At 37.6% G+C, this 23,091-nt stretch overlaps 1 protein-coding gene across 3 annotated transcripts in view; it reads left to right on the top strand.

The window, feature by feature from the left end:
• The window catches only part of PDCD10 (programmed cell death 10), a 49,121-nt gene extending 42,536 nt beyond the window's left edge, over positions 1 to 6,585 (top strand). For all 3 annotated transcript variants that reach the window (XM_070406867.1, XM_070406866.1, XM_070406865.1), the window contains exons 7-8: positions 35 to 117; positions 2,692 to 6,585. In XM_070406867.1, coding sequence (XP_070262968.1) covers positions 35 to 117; positions 2,692 to 2,773 — 165 coding nt within the window. In that variant the 3' untranslated portion in view covers positions 2,774 to 6,585. The remainder of the gene's footprint in view (positions 1 to 34; positions 118 to 2,691) is intronic.
• The last annotated feature ends 16,506 nt before the right edge of the window (positions 6,586 to 23,091 follow it).

Here is a 23,091-nt window from a genome sequence, read left to right on the forward strand (position 1 = left end):
GCATTTTTTTCTTAATTGTTTTTGATGTCTGTAGGCACTTGAACACCAAAAGAAAGAATTTGTAAAGTACTCCAAAAGTTTCAGTGATACTCTGAAAACCTATTTTAAAGATGGCAAGTAAGTACTTTTACTTATCATTCCTTCTCTTTTAAAATTAAATCATATGGTTTGTATTATACTAAAACCATATAAATTAAAGTCTTTTTGCTGTAGTGCCAAAGTCAGAAAAAGGTCTACCAACTACTAACTGTTAAAAATAAAAAGTGAATGGTGATAATCCAGCCATACCAGTCTAGGACAGGAGTTGGCAGACCTTTTTCTGAAAGGGGCCAGATAACAAATATTTTGACTTGGTGAGCTCTTTGCAATTGCCCACCTCACCTGTGCTGTTGTAGTGCAAAGGCAGCCATGGAAACAAGTGGGCATTATAGCCATGTTTTAATAAAACTTTATTTATAGACACTGAAATTTGCAGTCACTCATCACATATTATTTTGATTTTTTCTTAATTTTACCATTTTTAAAAACATAAACGTAATTCTTAGCCTGCATTCCATACAGAAACAAGGTGAGATTTGGCTTCTTGGCCCAACATTTTTAGTAGCATCAGAATCCCCTGGAGGGCTTGTTAAAGCACAAATCACTTTTGGGTTCCACCCCCAGATTTCTCATTGTCTAGGATGGATCCAAGAATTTGCATTTATTTCTAAGTTGTTCCCAGATGATAGTGATATGTTAGGTCTGTTGAGAGCTGCTGCACTAAAGTTAAAACAATGGTTCTTAGTCCTGTCTGCACATTAGATTCCCCTGAGTTCAGTTTTTAAAAATCCTAGTGCCTTGGCTCCACCCACCTTCAGAGATTCTGACTCAGTTGGCTTAGAGTGGGACCAGGATTTAGGAGTTGTATACAAGTGTACTAGGTGGCTTCACAGTGCTGCAAAGTTGTGATTCATTGTCCTGGCAGGAGAGACACTTTCACAGGAAGTATACTGAAAAGGTAAATGGCTTGTTATTTTTCAATTTATATACAATTGGCTGTTAAACATCCCAGAAAACCAAATATTTTATGTGTTTTTACCTATAGATATGTACATAAAAGGTATAGGTGATGCAGAGGCCATGTGTTCTGTGGCATTAAACCTGATAGAGAATTTTTGTATCAAGTAGAATTCAGAAAATTTTGTTAATAAAACCATTTTCTAACAGTGTTTAAAATTAGAAAAATAGTGACTACTTCAGCTATAGTTGGCATGACCTACCATGCTATCCTATAGAAGTTTTAAAATCCATATATCTGTGCCAAATTATTGAATATTATTGTAATAAAATTTAAAAATAATAAGATAGTATATTAGAATGGTCTTGATTTTTAAAGCTATATTTTATAGTTCGAATAGGTCAAAATATTTACATTTATATTATGAATTTAAAATACTGAGCTAAAGTATTAGTGTTTTTTTGTTGTTCATATTACTATTCAAGTTGTCTCAGGGAAATGCCCCTTCATGATTTAGTTTAATAATCTGGCAGGTGTGTTCTGAAAATAAACTTGCATCTGTTTTTCCTTCATCTCTGCTAAGCCCAAATAACCAGAAAACACATTAAAAGAATAATTTACATGTTGGGATCATTATTTCTGCTTCTAACTAATTAAGAACTGTCACGGAAAAAGCACGTTGAAAGATAGAAATTCATTTAGAGCCTAATTTTCATTAATCTGAAATGATTTACTTTCAATTTTTTAACAGTTCAAACAGGCATATAGATTATTTAGGCTTCCTGCCACTACTTTTTCTCCATTCAGCAGCTTCTTTAAATTACAATTAGTTGTGTTCGAATAATGTGCCATTAGTTTTGTACCTGTTTCCTCAAACTGAAAGTTATTACAACAGCCTGATCTTTGATCATCTTTCAATAGAGGGATGAATTTGTATTGATTCAACTAGTTCGTTGGGGTCCCTCTTTTTTGATAAATGTCTAAGATGAAGATAAAATCTTTAGCTATGCAATTAAAAGCCTGATAAGGCCACATGGTGGGACAAGGGCATCAGCTCTGTCCTCTAGTTGCATGAGGATGGGGTAATAGGAAATGTGGTACAGCACAACATATTTTTAAGAACATATATGTTGTCAGCTCCAAAATATTGAAACTGCATGATTATTTTTTTTTAAACGTAGATTAATTCTAAAAGCAGTTTAGAATTCTCAGATTTGTTTTTTTGAAAGAAGGTATGAGAGATTGGGGTGAATCATATTTGAAAGTAATTAGGTTTTTCTTAAGTATTTATAATGCCCATTGCCGTATAGATTTTGAGACTGAGTGTAATACTTAATGCAGATTTTAATTTGGTAACTTCTATGAACCACAGTGGGAAACTACATTTGAATCAGTTATTTGTTCGACTTATAGATGAACCCTGGTGGTTCAGAAGCCATCATTAGCAGCCCACCAACACCTAATTACCAACCAGAACCACTAGGGGGCAGTAATTCCTAGATAGTTTCAAATGATTGAGTTCCATTCAATTCCAATCTGGAATAAAATTTATGATACTCCGTACTTTCTCGCCCTTTTTTTTTCTAAATTGATTTCATTGCTACTGTTATTGGGTGGAATTAGTATAAATATTTTTAAAGAATGAGTTTTTAGGATAAAATTAATGCTTGTTCTTTTTTTTTTTCTTCAAACAGGGCAATAAATGTGTTCATGAGTGCCAACCGACTAATTCATCAAACCAACTTGATACTTCAGACCTTCAAAACTGTGGCCTGAAAGTTGTATATGTTAAGAGATGTACTTCTCAGTGGCAGTATTGAACTGCCTTTATCTGTAAATTTTAAAGTTTGACTGTATAAATTATCAGTCCCTCCTGAAGGGATCTAATCCAGGATGTTGAATGGGATTATTGCCATCTTACACCATATTTTTGTAAAATGTAGCTTAATCATAATCTCACACTGAAGATTTTGCATCACTTTTGCTATTATCATTCTTTTAAGAATTATAAGCCAAAAGAATTTACGCCTTAATGTGTCATTATATAACATTCCTTAAAAGAATTGTAAATATTGGTGTTTGTTTCTGACATTTTAACTTGAAAGCGATATGCTGCAAGATAATGTATTTAACAATATTTGGTGGCAAATATTCAATAAATAGTTTACATCTGTTAAACATTTCTTTACTTGAAAAAGTTGATATATATATGTAATATAAATATATAACCATAAGACCAAGATTACTTGGGTTAATGTCTAAAGAACTTTTAATGGGAGCTTGTCAGCAGTTTATCAGATAATTAAGCAGCAAGAATTTTTATTTTTTTGTCCTTAATCACTCTGGGCAAAAAGTAGTCAATGGAAATATTTTTTTATTTATATAGGGTACTGACTATTTTTCCAGCCTGTTTTAAGAGACATATGAACAAGATGTCAATTTATAGTGTTTTCACGTTATGATGCCACTTTTTGAACTCTGACAATGTAAAATTAAGTATTTCTTGTGTGCTAGGCCCTAATAAGCTTTGCGCCTTTTCCCCAAGAATAGCCACAACTAATAGTAATTTGAAGCTATACCAATGCTTATTGGTTTGAAATTGTCATGAGTGTTAATATTATTTACTCTCTTTAAATATATATATATATAGTTTTATTTCACCATAGAGAAGTATTAAGGAAATTATGTATCAAATATTCATGTAAATAAGCATTTTCATTTTTCAGTTATGAAATAAAGGAAAAATTAGAATTTGTTTATTTTTTATAAAGATTTTAAATGTTAAACTACATTTCTGTTGGCAATACAATTTTTTTGCTATAACGAATTTAGTTACTTTTTAAATTTTTCTTCTTTTTCAAAAAGATTTTAAAAGAACTGCTATCATTGGCAATAGAAAAGGAATAAATTGCCATGTTAGATGAAAACAGAAAATATGTGGAAAGAAGCAAAACAACAGACTACTGGATGAAATCTCATCATTTATGGACATTTTATTGAATTGATGTTGTTTTTTTTTCTTCCAAGCCAGTAAAAAGAATAGAATTGGTTATCTTAATACTATTTATTTTTTACATAAAACTATTATTTACTCTTAGAAGTAGATGGGTGGTCATTTGCAAAATAGATATGAGTATATGAAAATAACATGTAATTTTTTTTATCAGACTTTTCTAACATAAACCAGTACTTCCTCCTATTGTCTTTACCTCCTTAACAGAACAATTTAGCTACCATGCCGCAGCTCATCTGTTTTCATAAGCCTTCTTCTATCTTTTTTTCCACTGTCCAATATCTCCGTCTTTGTTTTTCATGAAACTTACCTCCAGAAAGGAGACTTATTCTCGGGGTAGTTCAGTTTCTTACATAATCTTGGTGGGGAAAGGCCAATGTGGTCCTAGTCAGATACTTTTCCAGAGAACAGAAAAGTGGCTCCCAACGAAAGGAAGACAAGGAGACATTGAGCGCCTTCTCTGTGGGAAGCACTATTCTAAGTACATTAATTCTCTTAATAGTCCTGTGATTTATCTGTCTGCCTCATAGTTGAGGAAACTAAAGAGAGTTTAAGTTATAGGAGCTGGTACCAGCTGGAGCCAGGGCTTGAATTCAGTGTTTATCTCCAGACTCCATGCTCTTTTCACCAAACTGTACTTCATCTATTGGCAAAAATGGACCTTGTTTAGAATGTTGAATCCGTAACACAAAGCTGACAGGCTCTCCTTGATCCACATGGAAGTGGAAAAAACTAGGATAAGTCTTTTTTATAAATCTAAATTTTGTTTTGAAGGGTCATTCTTTGGTGATAATGGCTATTTTTTGGATGTTCAAAATGTCCCCTCACGCTTTCTTGAAAGAAACTGATATAATCGTAGATGGTAGGGTGGTTGTTTTTTTTAATGATTGCATTTTAATAACCTTATCAGGCAAAGCATGAGATTGGCAACCCAATATCAATCCCTTCTCTTTTTTTTTAACTTTTTATGGAAATGACTTTATTTTTTAAGTATATATATATATATGTGTGTGTGTGTGTGTGTGTATGTATATATATATATATATATATATATATATATATATAATTTTATTTTTTCCATCACCATTTATCCCCTCTAAGCCCTCTTCTACCTCCACCTGGAAATGATTTTAAATTTGCAGAAAATTGGCAAAAATAAGAATAGTACAAAGAACATCTATACATCTTTTACCCAGATTCAACTATTACTGAAATTTTACCATTTTTATTTTAACATTTGCTTATTTACCCTCCCTGAAATCTCCTTGACTCTAGATAATTTCCATGGTCCCATTTGTCTTTTACAACTGTGACATGTTTCTGAAGAATACAGTCTTCGTTCTCCTCTATCCTCCTTTTATAATAGTATGTTCTTCATTTTGGGTTTCCTCATTAGATTCAGATTGTGCATTCTTAGGATACCACATTGGTGATGCTGTGTCATCAGGTATCACAATCTGTGGGAGACTCTTTAAATCTATGCTAACATTTCCCCCCATCCATTGATGATTCTTGCTTATTCTGTCTTTATTTTGATAGTTGCAAAATGGTGATTTTCTTTTTTTTTTTTTTTAAATAGACTTTATTGATTTTTTACAGAGAGGAAGAGAGAGAGATAGAGAGTTAGAAACATCGATGAGAGAGAAACATCGATCAGCTGCCTCCTACACATCTCCCACTGGGGATATGCCCGCAACCCAGGTACATGCCCTTGACCGGAATCGAACCCGTGACCCTTCATTCCGCAGGCTGACGCTCTATCCACTGAGCCAAACCGGTTTCGGCGGTGATTTTCTAATTATAGCATTTCTTCCTCGTGTACCAGTTAGCATTCTGCTGTAAGCAGGAGCACTCCTTTCTTCTTCATAACTATCCAGGTGAACGTTTATATTAACTATTGTTTTGGACTCCTGATTTTCTCTTTTTTCCAGGACTTGCATTTCATTTCTTACTTTTTCTTAATTGTCTTAGATTTGGCCAATAGGAGCTTCTGAGTCCAAATTCCTTGTGGCATCTGCTATCTTTTTTTTTTTTTTTTCACACCATCTTAAATAAAAGATGTTCCAGGATCTAGAATCGGCAGTTTTTCCAAGGAACCCTTGGCTGCTGGGTATGTTCACCTTTACTAGGTGTTTTCCTGCTGCTAGGCCTGTTCAGCAGAATAGGAAATGTGCATGTACACATACATTTTACATGTGCTTATATCCACATTTGATTTAGAAATCATGTGTTCACTGTACCCCCAATTCCATCCATCCTCATAGGGTTCTTTCTTGTTTTCCCCATTTCATATTTCTCTATTCCTTTTTCCTCAGAATCCTGGCTCTTTAAAAAGTCCATCAGTTTATTCACTTGTTCAATCCGATAATACAGCTAAAATAGTTTTCCTTGCTTTTGCCCATAGAATGTATAAAAACACACTTAAAAGCCTGCAAGATTGTCTGTATCCTCTCCCTATCTGTACCCTGCTCCAGACCAAAGATATATAATTACATTGTGTTCATAAATTACTTTGATTCATTCTTTTTTTTTCTTTCACTGTGTTACTTATTTGAAATAAATTGGGTTCATTTGTTTCCTTTTTCTTCCAAGTATAAGGTCTGACCTCCCGCCCCCGTACTTGGTTTAATTTTATTTTTTAAATATAAAACATTAACATGCCTCCAAAAATCACAATTACCAAAAGTTATACTGAGAGAAGTGTCATTCATATCTCTCCAGCCCCATCTCCCCCACCCCCAATCCTGTAGGTATCCAACTTCACTGTTTTTTCCCCGGTGTTTCATTTTATGAAGAAAAGTAGTAAATGTGTTTTCTTATTCCCCCTCTTTCTTACACAAAAGGTAGCATACATACAGGGAGACCAATCTTGGTTTGCCTAGGACAGAACTTTTCCTGGGATATAGAGCTTTACGTTAAAGCTAAAAACTGGGCAAGTTAAACAAATAGGGAGGGTTGGTCATTTTATATACATGCTCTTAAAAATTTTTAATTGATGTGTAATTAAATCCTGTGAAATTCGCATCTATGTCCATTAAAAAAATATTGAGGTAAAATTCAATGCCACAAAATTCACCCATTTTAAGAATTGTGCACTGACTACAACAACCCAGCTTCAGACACATTTTCAAAATCGCAACAGAATTCCTCATGCCTGGTTACAGTTAAACCTTGCTCCCACCTCACCCTGGTCCTCCCCAGTTCCAGGCAACCAGTAGCTAGTTTCTGTTAACAGATTTTTCCTTTCTGGGCACTTCATAGAAATATAGTGATATCTTTTGAATCTGGCTTTTTTAAAGTATAATGTGTTCACAGAGTCCATCCATGTCATTGCATACATCAGCATTTCAGTATTGCTGAATAGTATTCCATTTGAATTATGCATGTTTTGTTATCCATGTAAAAGCTGATGGACATTTGGGTTGTTTACTTTTGGACTGTGATGCATCATGCTGCAATGAGCATTCACCCGCAAGTTGTTATGTGGACATGGTTTTCATTTCTTTTGAGTGGAATTGTTGGATTGTATGATAAATTCATATTTAACTTCTTTAAAAATTTTATTTTATTGTTTAAAGCATTACAAATAGTAGTACATTTGTCTCCTTTTTTTCCCTATTGACCTTCCCCCAGCTTCCCCTACCCCCTGCAACCCTCTCCAGCCTTCCCGCTGTAGTTTGACAGTCTGTCCGATGCTTCTTTGCCTCTGTATCTATAAAGAACATCATATTTAACTGTCAAACTGATTTCCAAGTAGCTCTACCAATTTATATTCCCACCAGCAATGTATGCGGATTCTTATTTCTCCACACGCTCACCAATATTTTTATAGACATTCTTGTAGATACAAAGTGGTATCATTGTTAAAATTTTCATTTCCCTAATGGTAAATGAAGTTGAGCACTTTTTCCTGTGCTTATTAGCTACTTCACATACATGCTCTGATGGACTTTGCATTTTCACTAAACATCTCCAGTAATCAATCACTCTATGTAAGTTCATAGAGATCTTTCTCTCTCTCTCTCTTTTTTCTTTTGTAGATGCTCAATGTTCATGGCATGTAGGTACCATATTTTATCCTATCAATCTGCTATGCTCGGGCATTTAGGTGGTGTTCAGTACTTTGTAAAATTACAAATACTATTACAATGAATGATCTTACATATTCGTTTTTGCTTTAAGCTATACCTTCAGAGTAGATTTCCTAGAAGTGGGATTACTGAGTCAAAGGACATTTGCTTGTGTAGTTAAATTAGCTACTAGAGGCCCGGTGCACTAATTCTTGCACGGGTGGGGTCCCTTGGCCTGGCCGGCAATTGGGGCCATCTTGCCAGTCCCTGTTGGGGCTGGCCAGCTGGACAGGGGGAGGAGGTACCAATTGGGGCTGACCAGCCAGGGGGAGGGACCACGAGAGGTTGCTAGCCGGCCCAGATTGGGGCCAATCGGGGCCAGCTGGCTACGGGGAGGAACCAGGGGAGGTTGGCCTGCCATGGGAGGTTGGCTGTGGGAGTGCACTGACCACCAAGGGGAAGCTCCTGCATTGAGCATCTGCCCCCTTGTGGTCAATGTGCATCATAGTGACTGGTTGACTGGTTGTTCGGTCATAACGGTCACTTAGGCTTTTATATAGATAGATATTTATCAAGTAGTTTGTAATAACTTTATAGTGCCTGCTGATATATTCTATGTGCCCTAATATATGGTCAGATTTTTGCATATCCGTGTAAATGTTTCAGGCCTACATGAGAAGATTATATATTCTCTATTATTAGATGTAGTATTCAATATAAATCCAGAACATATATCCTTACTTTTTTTTTGCTGTTCACTGGCCCTGTGCTGTACTGTTTGTGAAAGTGTCTATTAGTAGTGTGTTTTCTGTTTCTCCTTTCCTTTTGTAGTATTTATATAGGTGGCAGCTGTGTTATTTGTTGTATATATATTCATACCTGTTACATCTTCAATGTGAAATGTGGATTTTAACATTATAAAGTGTCCTTTATTGTCTAGTTTAATGCTTTTTGAAGTTTGTCTTTTGACCTTGAGTTAAACCCATTCACATTTATTGAGATGACTATTATGTTTGGGCTTAAATCTATTATATTATTTGTTATAATTTCTCTGTGTATTTTTTTTTCATTTTGTTGTGTGCACTTTGTTGTGTTGTTGGTTTTTTTTTAAATTCTTTTTGTATTTAAGAAAGTCTGTATTTTTAAACTTGTGGCTTTGGATTAATATTTTATAGGATTTTTAATCCCTTTTTTTCTTAAACTTGTGCTATCTGGTATGCCAGATTAAATCATACCCTTGAACTCTCACCTACTACCTAAATGAGAGTTGGTGTGTTTTTTTTCTACATTTCCCATCAGTCATTTTATTTGCATTTTTCTACCTATCAAAACATAGAATACTCACACTCATTCTATCTCTGGTCCCACCATTATTTTGGTCTAAACTTGACAATTAAATGTATGAATTGCTCATGATAACTACTTTTGCCTAAGTTATCTCAATCATCTAGGTTGGATGAAACTCATCCTTTAGTAGCTTTTATACTACACATTTATATAATATTCTGAATTCTTGTATGTTCAAAATAATTTTTCTGTAGTCTTGATAGTTAAAGCATATATTGGTTGTATATACATGCTTGGTTCACATTTTCTTTCCTTAAGTTTTATGAAAATGTAGCTTTACTGTTGCCTTGCTTTATACAGTATGTTGTTTTGAGCAGTCCAATGTCATCTAATTCTCTTGCCTTTACATTATTTTATCGTTTTGCCTGGAAACCTTGAAGATTTTTTAATTTTCAAAGTCCAGGTGCACTCAGGGGGCAGGGGGTCCCTCAGCCCTGCTGCGCCCTCTCGCAGTCCGGGAGCCATCAGGGGATGTCTGACTGACGGCTTAGGCCCACTCCCCCTGGGGACATCCTTAGCACTGCCGCGGAGGCGGGAGAGGCTCCCGCCATCGCCACTGCGCTCACCAGCCATGAGCCTGGCTTCTGGCTGAGCGGCACTCCCCCTGTGGGAGCACACTGACCACCAGGGGGCAGCTCCTGCATTGAGCGTCTGGCTCCTAGTGGTTAGTGTGTGTCATAGTGACCGGTCGTTCCGCTGTTGGGTCAACTTGCATAATAGCCTTTTATTATATAGGATGTATCAGAATTAATCATTTCAGCTTGATTTTCCTGGCACTTTATGGATCCTTTCTATTTGTAGATTGAGGTCTTCCTTTATGTCTGAAAAGTTTTCATTAATTATAGTTTTCATTAATTATAGTGGTTAAATCTTCTATTTTAACCACTTTCTCTGAAAACTTCTTGCTTTATTTCATTTCCACTTCTCTTGGTTGTTTTTTTTTCCTGCTTTTCTTCAAGACTATTAATTTTTAATCCAAATCTACTTTCTCAAGCACTTTTGAATTTAATCTTGATTTTTGGTATAATTTTTTTTCCCTTCATTCAACCAACTCTCTTTTCTTCCTATTTTTGTGCTTCTCTTTATTAGTACTTCTGATTTAGGCTACTTTTTTCATATGCCATATGTTTACTTGTGGATATTTTATTTAGTTGGGGTGTGCGGGTATGTTTTATTTAGCTCCTTGGGGTATTTGATTTTCAGCTGCAGAAATGAATTCTGTTGTTGTTGGAGAAAGAAAGCTCAATGTGCCCTGTCTCTTTTATATTACCATCAAATGCTTATTTTTCTTTTCTTGTTTTCTTTCCTCCTACTGTCTCATTCTTTTCTGAGTACAGTGCTTCTTCAAAGCAACCACTTCCAGTCCTGCCTCTTGCATGTAACTAGTTCTATCAACTAACTATCAAATAACCACCCATTTCAGAATCTTGGCTTTTGCTGTTGCACTTTCTATTTCTAGGGGTGATTTAAGTTTCCTTTTTCTATGCCTAAAAAGCTACAAATTATCAATAAGACATTATTCTAAATGGAATCTGAAAAAGAAGAACTTACATAGATTAAATTCCAAATGAGCTAAGGTTTATGTGTGTGGGGGGGGGGGGGGGTGGAATGTCTGTATAGTGGTCTATTTCGTGATTGGCATTTGTATTTGGCTTCTTTATAATGTTTATGCTTTTTTCTTTTTTATTAAGCTTTTTCCAAAGATTGTTTTTGAGTGTTTTTATTTTTTTGACAGGTTGACATTTATACTCCAAGCAAAAGTGCTAAGCTTTTTCAAGCATGTGTTACTAAGGTCTTTGAGAAAATAAACCCAGTCATTTGATACCACTGCAGGGGAAGACTAACCATCTTTCTAAATCAAATCAGCTATTCACACACATATTTAATATTTTATTTTATTCTATAATTATCCTACAGTGTCTGGTTTTGTGAGTATGGGTAGAAGTTACTCTCTGCATAGCAGTATACTCATTAACATACTTCTTACCTGTCTCCTTTTCTGATGATACCTGTACTCGAAAGCACTAGATGAGCTACCTTGGTTTCCTCCAGACCCCCTCTCTTAAGGAAACTGCCTCACCCATCGGCACTGCTGAAGGAAAGGGATCTTGGCTGTTTCTTTGTGACCCTTCCCAGCCACACTGATTGGAACAGGGATGGAAACCTTACCCAAGGGCAGAAAGTTGCTGGTGGATGGCCTTTGAGATTGCCAATTCATGATGAGCCAACCCACTTCAGATTCCTGCTCCAGCTTCTAAACTGGAGAATTCTAAAGACTGATTGGCAGTGGGAGAGGAAACTGACAAAACACAATGAAGCTATAAAGCAGACAGGGCACCATGAGTAACACTGGGAGGAAGCAGAAACCGAGTAAGGATGAGGTAGGGAACATTGATCTGAGAGTCAGCTGTCAGTGTGTAGTGAAGAAGTAGTGTAGAAACAAAAGCAGAAACAGCTGAGAGTTACTCAAGGTACATTTAGATGAAAATCCATTTGCTGTGATAAAATAATCGAATTCCCAGCCCTGGTTGGGTTCCAGAATGACCTTCCAGTATCAGTATTTAAGTATTACATCAAATTTGGTGGTGCTGTAATTTCTTACTTCTCCAGGAATCAGTCTCTCTCTCTCTCCCTCCCTCCCTCCCTCCTTTCTCCTTTCTCCTCTTTTCCCTTTTTTAATTGCACTATATAACAAACTCTCATTACTTGCCTATCTGAGTGAGCTTGTTTTTATAACCAAAATAGCCTGACCTACATTGCTTAATGATAGTTCTTGGGTAGCTCTATTTATGGAATATTAATACTTAGATATTCATTTATTTTTCCTAATGCCAAAATACTAGATTTTTTCTCTTATTTTCTCCATTCCCCCCAATATATTTTGCATCCCCCCATTTTTTAATTTAAATTCTTTATTGTTTAAAGTATTACATAAGTCTCCTTTTCCCCCATTGAACTCTCCCTGGCCACTCCCTCCCCCACCACATGCCCTCACTTCTCTACTGTCTGTGTCCATTGGTTATGCTCATATGCATGAATACAAGGCCTTTGGTTGATCTCTTACCATCACCACCACCCCACCCCCCGCCTTCCCTCTTAGGTTGGACGGTCTGTTCAATGCTTCTATGTCCCTGGCTCTATTTTATTCATTACTTTATGTTGTTCATTATATTACACAAATAAGATCATGTGGTATTTATGTTCCTCCAACTGGCTTATTTTGCTTAGCATAATGCTCTCCAGGTCCATCCATGCTGTTGCAAATAGTAAGAGTTCCTTCTTTTTAACAGCAGCGTAGTATTCCATTGTGTAGATTTAACACAGTTTTGGGGGGTTTTTTTTAGGAGTTTTTTTTCAATTATGGTTGAAATTCGATATTATATTAGTTTCAGGTGTATAGCATAGTGGTTAGACATTTATATAACTTATGAGGTGATCCCCTTGATAAGTCTAGTATAGACTTGGCATCATACAATATCATTGATTATATTCCCTGTGCTATACTTTACATCCCAGTGCCTACTTTGTAATTGCTAATTTGTGCTTCTATTTTTTTTAAATCTTTATTGTTGAGATTATCACAGATGTCCCTCTTTTTTCCCCCCATAGCTCCCCTCTGCCCCATTTCCACCCCACCCCAGGCCCTTGCCACCCTATTTTCTGTGTCCATAGGTAATGCATACATGCATATAAGATTTTGTCTAATCTCCCCCCCCCTCCCACACACACTCCCTTCCCTCTGATAATCGTCAGTTTGTTCCATTTCCATTTCTCTAATTCCATTCACCAATTTATTCTGTTCATTGGATTTTTGATTTTTGATTTTTAGATTCAATTGTTGATAAATATGTATTTGTGGCTACTTTGTTGTTCATATTTTTTATCTTTATCTTTTTCTTCTTCTTCCTACTCTTCTTAAAGAATACCCTTCAGCATTTCATATAATACTGGTTTGGTGGTGATGAACTCCTTTTCCTACTCTGTGAAGCTCTTTATCTGACCTTCAATTCTAAATGATAGCTTTGCTGGGTAGAGTAATCTTGGTTGTAGGTCCTTACTATTCATCACTTTAAATATTTCTTGGCACTCCCTTCTGGCCTGCATGGTTTCTGTTGAGAAATTAGCTGACAATTGTATGGGCACTCCCTTGCAGGTAACTAACTGCTTTTTTCTTGCTGCTTTTAAGGTTCTCTCTTTGTCTTTAGCCCTTGGCATTTTAATTATGATGTGCCTTTGGGTTCCTCTTGTTTAGGGTTCTCTGTGCTTCCTGGACTTGTAAGTCTATTTCTTTCACCAGGTAGGGGAAGTTTTCTGTCATCATTTCTTCAAATAGGTTTTCAATATCTTGCTCTCTTTCTTCTTCTGTCACCCTCATAATTCGCTTGAAGTAGTCCCAGAGGCTCCTTACACTATTTTCATATTTTTGGATTTTTTTTCTTCTGGTTGGATGTATTTTGCTTCCTCATATTTCAAATAGTTGATTTGATTCTTGGGATCCTCTAGTCCAGTGGTTCTCAACCTGTGGGTCTTGACCCCTTTGGCAGTAGAATGACCCTTTCACAGGGGTCGCCTAAGACCATCCTGCATATCAGATATTTACATTATGATTCATACAGTAGCAACATTACAGTTATGAAGTAGCAATGAAAATAATTTTATGGTTGGGTCACAACATGAGGAACTGTATTTAAAGGGCCAGAAAGTTGAGAACCACTGTGTCTAGTCTACTGTTGAATCCCTGTATATTATTCTTTATTTCAGTCAGTGTATGCTTAATTTCTGACTGGCCCTTTTCCTTTTTTTTTTTTTTTTTTTTTTTTTTTTTTGCATTCTCACTAAGACCCTTGAAAATCTTACTAAGTCCTTTGGAGGTTTCTAGATGATTCTTGAGTAGCCTTATAACTATGGTTTTGAACTCTATATCTAGTAGTTTGCTTTCTTCCATTTCTTTCATTTGTGACATGTTTCTTTGTCTCCACATTTTGGCTGCTTCCCTGTGTTTGTTTCTATGTATTGGGTAGAGCTGCTAAGTCTCTTTGAGTTGATAGAGTGGCCCTGTGTATTAGGTGTCTTATAGGGCCAGTGGCTCAGCCTCCCCAAACACCTGAGGTGGACACTCTAGGTCAGGGGTGGGCAAACTTTTTGACTCGAGGGCCACAGTGGGTTCTTAAACTGTACCGGAGGGCCGGAACAAAAGCATGGATGGAGTGTTTGTGTGAACTAATATAAATTCAAAGTAAACATCATTACATAAAAGGGTACAGTCTTTTTTTTTTTTTTAGTTTTATTCATTTCAAATGGGCCGGATCCGGCCCGTGGGCCATAGTTTGCCCACGGCTGCTCTAGGTGCACCTCTTTGTGGGCTGTGAGCACAGTCTTGTTGTAGTTGAGCCTTGATTGCTGTTGGTGTCACTGGGAGGAATTGACCTCCAGTCCAATTGGCTATGGGAATTCACTGCAACTACAGTGGGAGAGCTGCTGTGCAGGAGACACCCTTATGGAAGACTTGCTTCAGTGGGGCTTTGGTGCTCACTGAATCTGCCCCTTGAGTGTGTTGCTTATGGATGTATAGAGTTGTAATCTGATATGGTCTCACACTGACCACTGGGTACATTGGCTCTTTGGTCTCCAGGGAGGTGCAAAGTCAGCCACTGCCTGGGGCCACCCAGCAGGAGCTACAGAGAGATCTTCAGATTCTTCCTCTTTGTATGGAAGTGCCCAGACTAGGCTCAGCTGTGAAGCAAGGCAGGCTGGTGCTAGTGCCGGGTCTTGGGCCTTTTATTGATACGTTTGGGGCTACTGACACAGCTGCAGCTTGTTTGACAGGTTTTAGCCTGAGCAAGGACAGGTCATTCATATGCAAAAGCTGCTGCCCACAGCTTGAGTGGGGTTGTAAATTGGATGGGGCGGGGTCTCAGGGAATCACCAGGGTGGAGCAAACAGAAATGGCTGCCAGTCAGCCCTGTGACCAGGGAGGTGCCAGCACAGGAACAAAGACCACTGCAAGTACCTCCATCTGGAAGAAAGCTGTCCCTGAGTTCCTGCCCTGATGCCAGACAGTCCAGTTCCTCCGCATATGTGTTTGGGTACCCCAGAGCCTCACCCTGGTGCTGGAGCTCAGAGGAAGCAGGAGCTTGTAAGTTCAGTTCATGGTGCCGGCCTTTTAGGAGGAGCAGTTGGGTCTCCAGCAGCCTGTGTGTCACTCAGCCCCAATCTGCACTGGTTTTTCTAGCCCATAGTTCTTACTGCCCGTAGGGACTTCTTTTCCCAGTTCTGAGACCCTGGACTGGGGGTCTGGTGTGGGGCTGGGACCCCTTGCTCCTCTTGGGCCACCTTCATACAGATGATCTCCCTCCCAATTAAAAAAGCGGCACACGTGGGTGCCAGACCAGCCTGTTCTGTGCCTCCACACCTCCCACCAGTCTCAGTGTGCTTTCTTCTTTACTGCTTTAGTTGTAGGACTTCCATTCAGCCAGCTTTCTGGCAGTTCTGGATGATGGTTGTTCTGTATTTTAGTTGTAATTGTGATGTGGTTGTGGGAGGCGGCGAGTACAGGCATTTACTTTTGCTGCCATCTTGGTTCTCCTGTCCCCTGTTTTTTGTTTTTGTTTGTTTTTTCCCCCCAGATAATTTACCACTAAAAAGAAGGAGGAAAAGAAAGGAGGTGAATAGTGTAATTATGCATTGCTGTTCTTTCTGCTGGCCTGCACAATTATCCACTACAGTATTCCCCTGGCTAATCAGAATTTCCTTATAATTTAGAAAAGGATGATGCCTACAATTCTATCACTAACGAATAAAAGGCAGCTAGATTTTTTTTTTTTAAATTTGATTTTTACTTTGCTGCTTAAGAGAGAAAACAATACATAACAAATACTTCCCAGGTAACAGGAAAGCACAAAGGAACAACAATCCTTACCTGTTTGTTCTTTACCTCCTATTTTTGTTCAAAAATACAAAGAGCACAGACATAGTAAAATGACTTCAGGTGTAGCTTTTCCATGATTAGTGGTCAGAATCCTGATCTGTGCTGATCCCCCCTCCCCATCTTGATCTCCTTTCTTCCATCATAAATACAAAACATAGAAAGCATTTCGACATGCAAAGTCCATTCTTGATTGGACACCTCACTTAGCTGGTTCTCAGAAACCTGGGTCTCATAAGTCTAAAACTTCATTTATTGCTTAAACCTTGCATATTTTCTAGTATTTTCTAACAAGACAAATGTTATCGTCTTCCTAATTGTATCTGTTAGGAAGTATTAGGTAGTATTAGGAAGTATTATTTCTTAAACATAAAAAATCTAGGAAAAGGCAGTTGTTGATGTTGGTTAAATAGCTCAGGCATTGACTTTTCTGAGATTTTTTGCAGTCTTTCTCTCATCTACCAGGCATGATATCCACATTCGGGGCAGAATGAAGAAAAAGGGAGCTCCTTTCCTATTTTACCGTATAAAACAAAAGCCTTCCCAGGACTCACAGCAGTCTTGTACCTAGGGTTTCATTGGCCAGAATTGTGTCATTGTGTCATATGGCCATTTCTGTCTGTAAGGGAATCTGAGGGGAAAAAAAGCAGGCTGTCTTGCCTGGAGTTGGACAAGGTGTTCTTCATGAAATGAGGGTTTCATTAGCAAGGAAGAGGCAGAGAAGAGATGAGGGTAGGAAACCCAAACTGTTAGCAAGTCGGCTAGAAGAAAAAGATGAACAGTTGATCCAGACACCTTTGCAAGCCTCAGAAATATGTGGCATTTGGCCTTTTATAGAATCACTCTTGAAACATTAACTCCAAGAATTATAAGGAGGTTATGTATCTGGACCTAAGGAAAATGAGAGGACTCTAATGGTTCAAGCTCCTGTACTTTCCTGTCACAAATGATTATGGAGAAATGGATAACTAATATTATGAGATGCAGGCTGCCCTGGAGAGTGGGCATGGTCATGGGCATCTGGGTGGGAGGAGGGGTGCTGTGACTTCAGGTGTAAAAGCTGAAATGATCCCAGAGCCAATGGTTTCCCCGAGGGAGGTTGTCCTACCCAGATGACAATCACTGGACATCAGTGCTCTTCCACAAATGCATAACTCATCCTGTTACATCCTCTGATTAAGCATTTCCATACTTCCTGTGCTCTTGGCAGGCACGCCTGGCTCCTCCACATGGCTGTCATGGTCTACCAGTGGTCGGCAAACTGCGGCTCGCAAGCCACATGCGGCTCTTTGGCCCCTTGCGTGTGGCTCTTCCACAAAATACCAACTTCTGTGCATGGGCCATGAAGTTTCAATCGCACTGTATGTGCGCGCCCGCATGTGGTATTTTGCCGGTATTTCCCATGCCGGTAGAGTAGGTAGCATAGAGCTCAGCATGTGGCAGGTGTACAGATGCTTGACTGACAGATCCATTAGTTGGTCATATGATGATTTCATTCATCATCATTAAAAAGTATTGACCATGTCCACATTCATGTTCTGGGTACTACACATGGATGACCACGATAGTAGTATCTGGGACATCACATCATTTCTTTTGCTGTGGAGCTCACAGCATTCTTATACTTTCCCCTCCCCTCTTTTTAAAATGAAGTACTGGAAGGGGCTGGAAAGATCATGTGATTTAAATTTTTTAGATGTGGATTCTGAAATCAGAGAAGTTGAATAACTTCCTCCAAGGTCAAGCAGCTGGTGGCGGTTGTAGATTTGTGTCATTATCTCCTTTGTTGGAGACCTGACTCACTTCCCTAAATTTAGCATCCCACTTGGTAAATTTGTGAGCCAGACCATCACCACCACTCTATTTTCCCAGCAGGTGGAGGAGCTCTTTTTCCTGAGCTGACTGCCCCCTCTCCACACACGCACATCTGTAGTGGCCATGAACACAGTAATCAGCATCCTGCCATCTGTGTACTCCCCCACCTCATTTGAGACTGCATTTTAAAAGCTTGCCTTGAAAGGACCTCGTGTTTTTTTTTTTTGTTGTTGTTGTTGTTTTTTACTTTTTCAGACATTGGCAAGAATTAATCTTGAGAATTACAGAACCAAAATATGTTGAGTAAATTAAGACCCATTTTCTCTGACAGCATTTGGTCTAGGCAATGATTGCAACAGCTCCATCTGCATTTGCAAGATGCCTTCTCTATGAGTGCACTTAACAACTTGATTTAGGAGTGTACTTCTGATATTAATGTCACTATTGCTGCTCCTGCCACGGAGAAATGGAGGCCCTTGGTCTCGAGGGCTTTTCATCAGAGCGCCAGTTCATGAGCCCTATGTTTTGTGAGAAATATTTATTGTGGCATTGCTCTCTCTCGGGATCACAGCTTTCAATCTTTTGGAGTGCATTTGTCTCACAACTTTGATTTTTACAAGTTTTTGAATTTCTTTTTATTGCCTTTTATTTTTTAAAATGTCTTCACTTTCCCAGATAGATTTTCTTAGAGTAAAGAAAGGTGACATGGAAGCATTTTTCACAGGAGTGCAAATTTTTCTAATTGTGTGTGTGTGTGTGTGTGTGTGTGTGTGTAAGTACAGGATTGGCCCAAGGGAAGATGTATGAAACACATAAAAAATATATATTTGAGCCTGGCTGGCATGGCTCAGTGGTTGAGCGTTGACCTATGAATGAGGAGGTCATGGTTCGATTCCCGGTCAGAGGCACATGCTTGAGTTGTGGGCTTGATCCCCAGAATAGGGTGTGTAGGAGGCAGCCAATTAATGATTCCCTCTCATCATTAATGTTTCTCTCTCTTTCTCCCTCTCCCTTCCTCTCTGAAATTAATAAAAATATATTTAAAAAAATTTGATGCCAATCTATTTCTTGTTCTGTGATCTCTTTTTTATTTATTAAAACATTTATTCAATAAATATTTATTTGTTGCCTATGATGTGCCAAGCACTGAGCTAGGTGTTTGATAATAATAAACATATTAATAACAAACATTTCTATACATGAATTGTCTTTCCTGTATATCTATATAACCAACAATATTAGTTTCCAAGGGCTGCCATAACAAAGTACCACAAAGTGAGTGGCTTAAACAAAAATGTATTACTTCAAGTTCTGGAGGCTGGAGGTCCTAGGGAAGGATTTGTTTCAGGTCTCACTCATAGCTGTTGGTAGTTCCTTGGTTTGTGGCTGCATAACTCCCATCTTCACATGGTGTTTTGTCTGTGTGTAGGCATTTATCTACAAATTTCCCCTTTTCATAAGGACATAGTCATATTATAAGGGGCCCACCTTGCTCCAGTATAACCTTATCTTAATTTAACTAATTAATACCTCTACAATGACCCTGTTCCAAATAAGGCCATATTATGTGGCACATAGAACTGTTGGGGACAATTCAAGCCATAATACCAAGTCCAATGTCACCTCTTCCAAAGCCATCTCTGCTCCATCCACCACACACCCTAGCTCTAGTTAAGAGAGTCCATAGTTAAGCAATCTCTTCTTTAACTAAACCCATGTAATATTTTATCTATAACATATTTTACCTATATAATTCATTTTTTCAAGTTTTATCCCTTTTCTGTTAAGACCCATGACTGATAATCATTGGTATCAATAGGGTGATGCCTACACATGATAAGTCACAGGAAATTTTTATAATATGAATGAACAAACCAATCACCAGATATTTACATAGCCCTTTATACTTAGCAAATGTTTTCATATACAATACATGATCTCATTTGAGCCTCAAAGCAAGTATTTGAAGTGGGCATGTAGGAATTATCTCCATGTATGATTGGTGAAGCCCAAAGCAGGTATATGTCCAGAGCTATGTAGACATGGTAGAGATTGCATTTAAATCCATGTCTCCTGATTCTGACCTTTTGAGCCCTTGTCTCATTGTATTTTTTCTCTTTCAGAAATATTTTCATCTCCAAATTACCTCTGCCACCCAATTAGTGATCAGTGCTTATCCAAAACACTGTGACTACCCACTCTCCTCCCCTGCTCATTAGGCAACGTGTCTGAAAAGCTACACTCTTACACATCTCTCCTTCTCTCTGTCTTTCTATATGAATATGTACATGTATATGTAGATGTAGATGTAGATGTATGTATAAGTATAATCTTCCCTTGAGGCTAACCCATTCAGAGAGTCCGTATTGAATTAAAACTTTATACTTCCCTTTTATTTATTTATTTATTTATTTTTTAAATTTATTTTATTGATTTTTTACAGAGAGGAAGGGAGAGGAATAGAGAGCCAGAAACATTAATGAGAGAGAAACATCGATCAGCTGCCTCCTGCACACTCCCTACTGGGGATGTGCCCGCAACCAAGGTTACATGCCCTTGAACGGAGTTGAACCCGGGACCCCTGAGTCCGCAGGCCGACGCTCTATCCACTGAGCCAAACCAGTTCTGGCAATATACTTCCCTTTTAGAATAAAATTTTTAATGTTTTATAAACAAAACAACTGATGCTGAGGATTTTGGCACTCAGACTAAGAGAGTCATTTTATGACGGATAGTAGTGACACTGGTTATGGGAAAGAGCTGTTTCTGATGTCATTATAACTAGATTCAAACAGTGCCAGACTGACCAGTTCTTCTTAAGGAAGAGTTCTGTTGTTACCATTAGCTTGGACTCATTCTAAGGCAGAAAATATTTTTCAAAGTATTAAAAACCACACATAAACACATATTGTATTCATAACTAACCTTGAAAATATTAATGTGGAATGGATTTTGAAATTAGCATGTCCTAGAAGCAATAAAAATTAGTATACAATCCTGGCTTCAATATGAAGTGTCATCATGTGGCTAATTTTGCCTCATTCTGTTTCACAGTTACAATATTCCAATCCCTGTGTGAGCTCCTACCTTACCTCCTGAGTTGGAGGGATTTGCTTTTCTCCGACTGTGTACTAATCTGAATGCTGACTCGTGTGCATAATGTTCTTACAATTTACAGACAGCTTTTACTATGTTATCTCATTTTACCTTTAGAACCATTCTATGAGATCAACACTATTACTATCTTCATTGTGAGAAATGAGTCAGTTTGCCCAAGATTATAGGTTGAAAGTGAGACATCCAAGATTTGAGCCTGCTATTCTGACTCCAAATTCTGAACTCCTTTGACTTTATTACCTGAGCTATGCTTTATTTTTCCTTACTTTTGACACATCTCAGCTCCCAAACTGGGTTAGAATTTACTACGATGTTTAGCAGATTATTCTGTACAGGGTTTTATATTATGGAGTATATAGAAGAACCTGAGTTTTTTTTTTATGTGTGTGTGTGTGTATTTTTTGTTGTTGTTAATCCTCGCCTGAGGATATTTTTCCATTGATTTTTAGGGAGAATGAAAGAGAGAGGGAAAGACAGAGAGAAACATTGATGTGAGAGAAACACATCGATTGGTTGCCTCCTGACTGGGGAGGAGCCTGCAACAGAGGTACCTGCCCTTGATGGGAATCAAACCCGGGACCCTTTGTTCCACAGGCTGATGCTCATTCCACTGAGCCAAATTGGTGAGGGCAAGAATCTAAATTTTGAATTCCAGCTTTGCTACTTCTTTGTTAGGTGATATTGGACAAATTATGTAGTCTGTTTAAGCCTCAGTTTCTTTATTTATAAAATGGTGGTACTGATAGTGCCGAGATTATAAGATTTCAAAGATAATTAAAATGACAAAAAAATTGGTGTAAAGTCTTAGCAGAAACCATAGCATGACATTACAATTTATGAGTTGTGTGAAGTTGGGTGAGATACTTAATCTTGTTTAGTTCCATCATCAGTATAAAAAAAAGGTGGACAATATTAAGTATCTTGCAGGTATATCATGAGGTTTAATAAAATAACATTTGTGGGAGTGCCTAATACAGTGTTTGGCATATACTCGGAACTCAATAATTGTTCATTTCCAACCTACCTGCTTTCTTTCTCTCTTCAAAGAGGAAATCAATAAATGTTTACTGGATTTTCAGTGACTCCTTTCATGCAATGATTTTATGACTATTTTTTTTTAGTGGTTCTGTACATGGATGCAAGTATTCAATATCAAGGTGACTTTGACAAACTGTTTTAAAGCTCCAAGTAGAATAAAACGCAGTGTTCTCTCAGAGAGGCAACATCAAGGAATCTGATAACCAGTTCACAGTAATTGCCCAGAAAGTGGCTCCCTAGTGAAAGCCTGGCTGAGAACAAGCAAGTCCAAGTGCGACCTTGAACATGGACATTGGATTTCAAAGAGAAGGATTTGTTAAAGCAAAGAGGGGCTCAAAAGTTATTAACTGTTGGAAAGACCCACCAGAGTTTGCATTAAAAGATTGAACTTGAGATATTTTTCAAGCACCAATTCTCAATATTCATTTCAGAGGATCCTAGGTGTCTATTGATAAAACCGCAGTGGTCTTTTCCAAATGGGTTAGAAATACTTAAGTCAATAATTGGGATTTTCTCAATTTCACATTCCACTTCTATATATTTGTAAATTTGGCCACCATTCCTTGCTTAGACTAAAACTTAAAGTAAATGGTAAGTCATTTATTGCAGAATTACACATTTAGTTATTGTAGGATATCATTTTATGAATTTTCAGTGTTCAAATACTTGAATAATCTGAGAAATACTGTTATAATTATAGTTTGTTACGTTGGACATTGTTCAGAAGATAGAAAAATGCAAATATTGTGTTGTCTAAGATTTAACAGGG

Source organism: Myotis yumanensis, unplaced genomic scaffold (genome assembly GCF_028538775.1).
Source record: "Myotis yumanensis isolate MYYU_CA2020_CCGP unplaced genomic scaffold, mMyoYum1.0.hap1 SCAF_2, whole genome shotgun sequence".
Lineage (NCBI taxonomy): Eukaryota > Metazoa > Chordata > Mammalia > Chiroptera > Vespertilionidae > Myotis > Myotis yumanensis.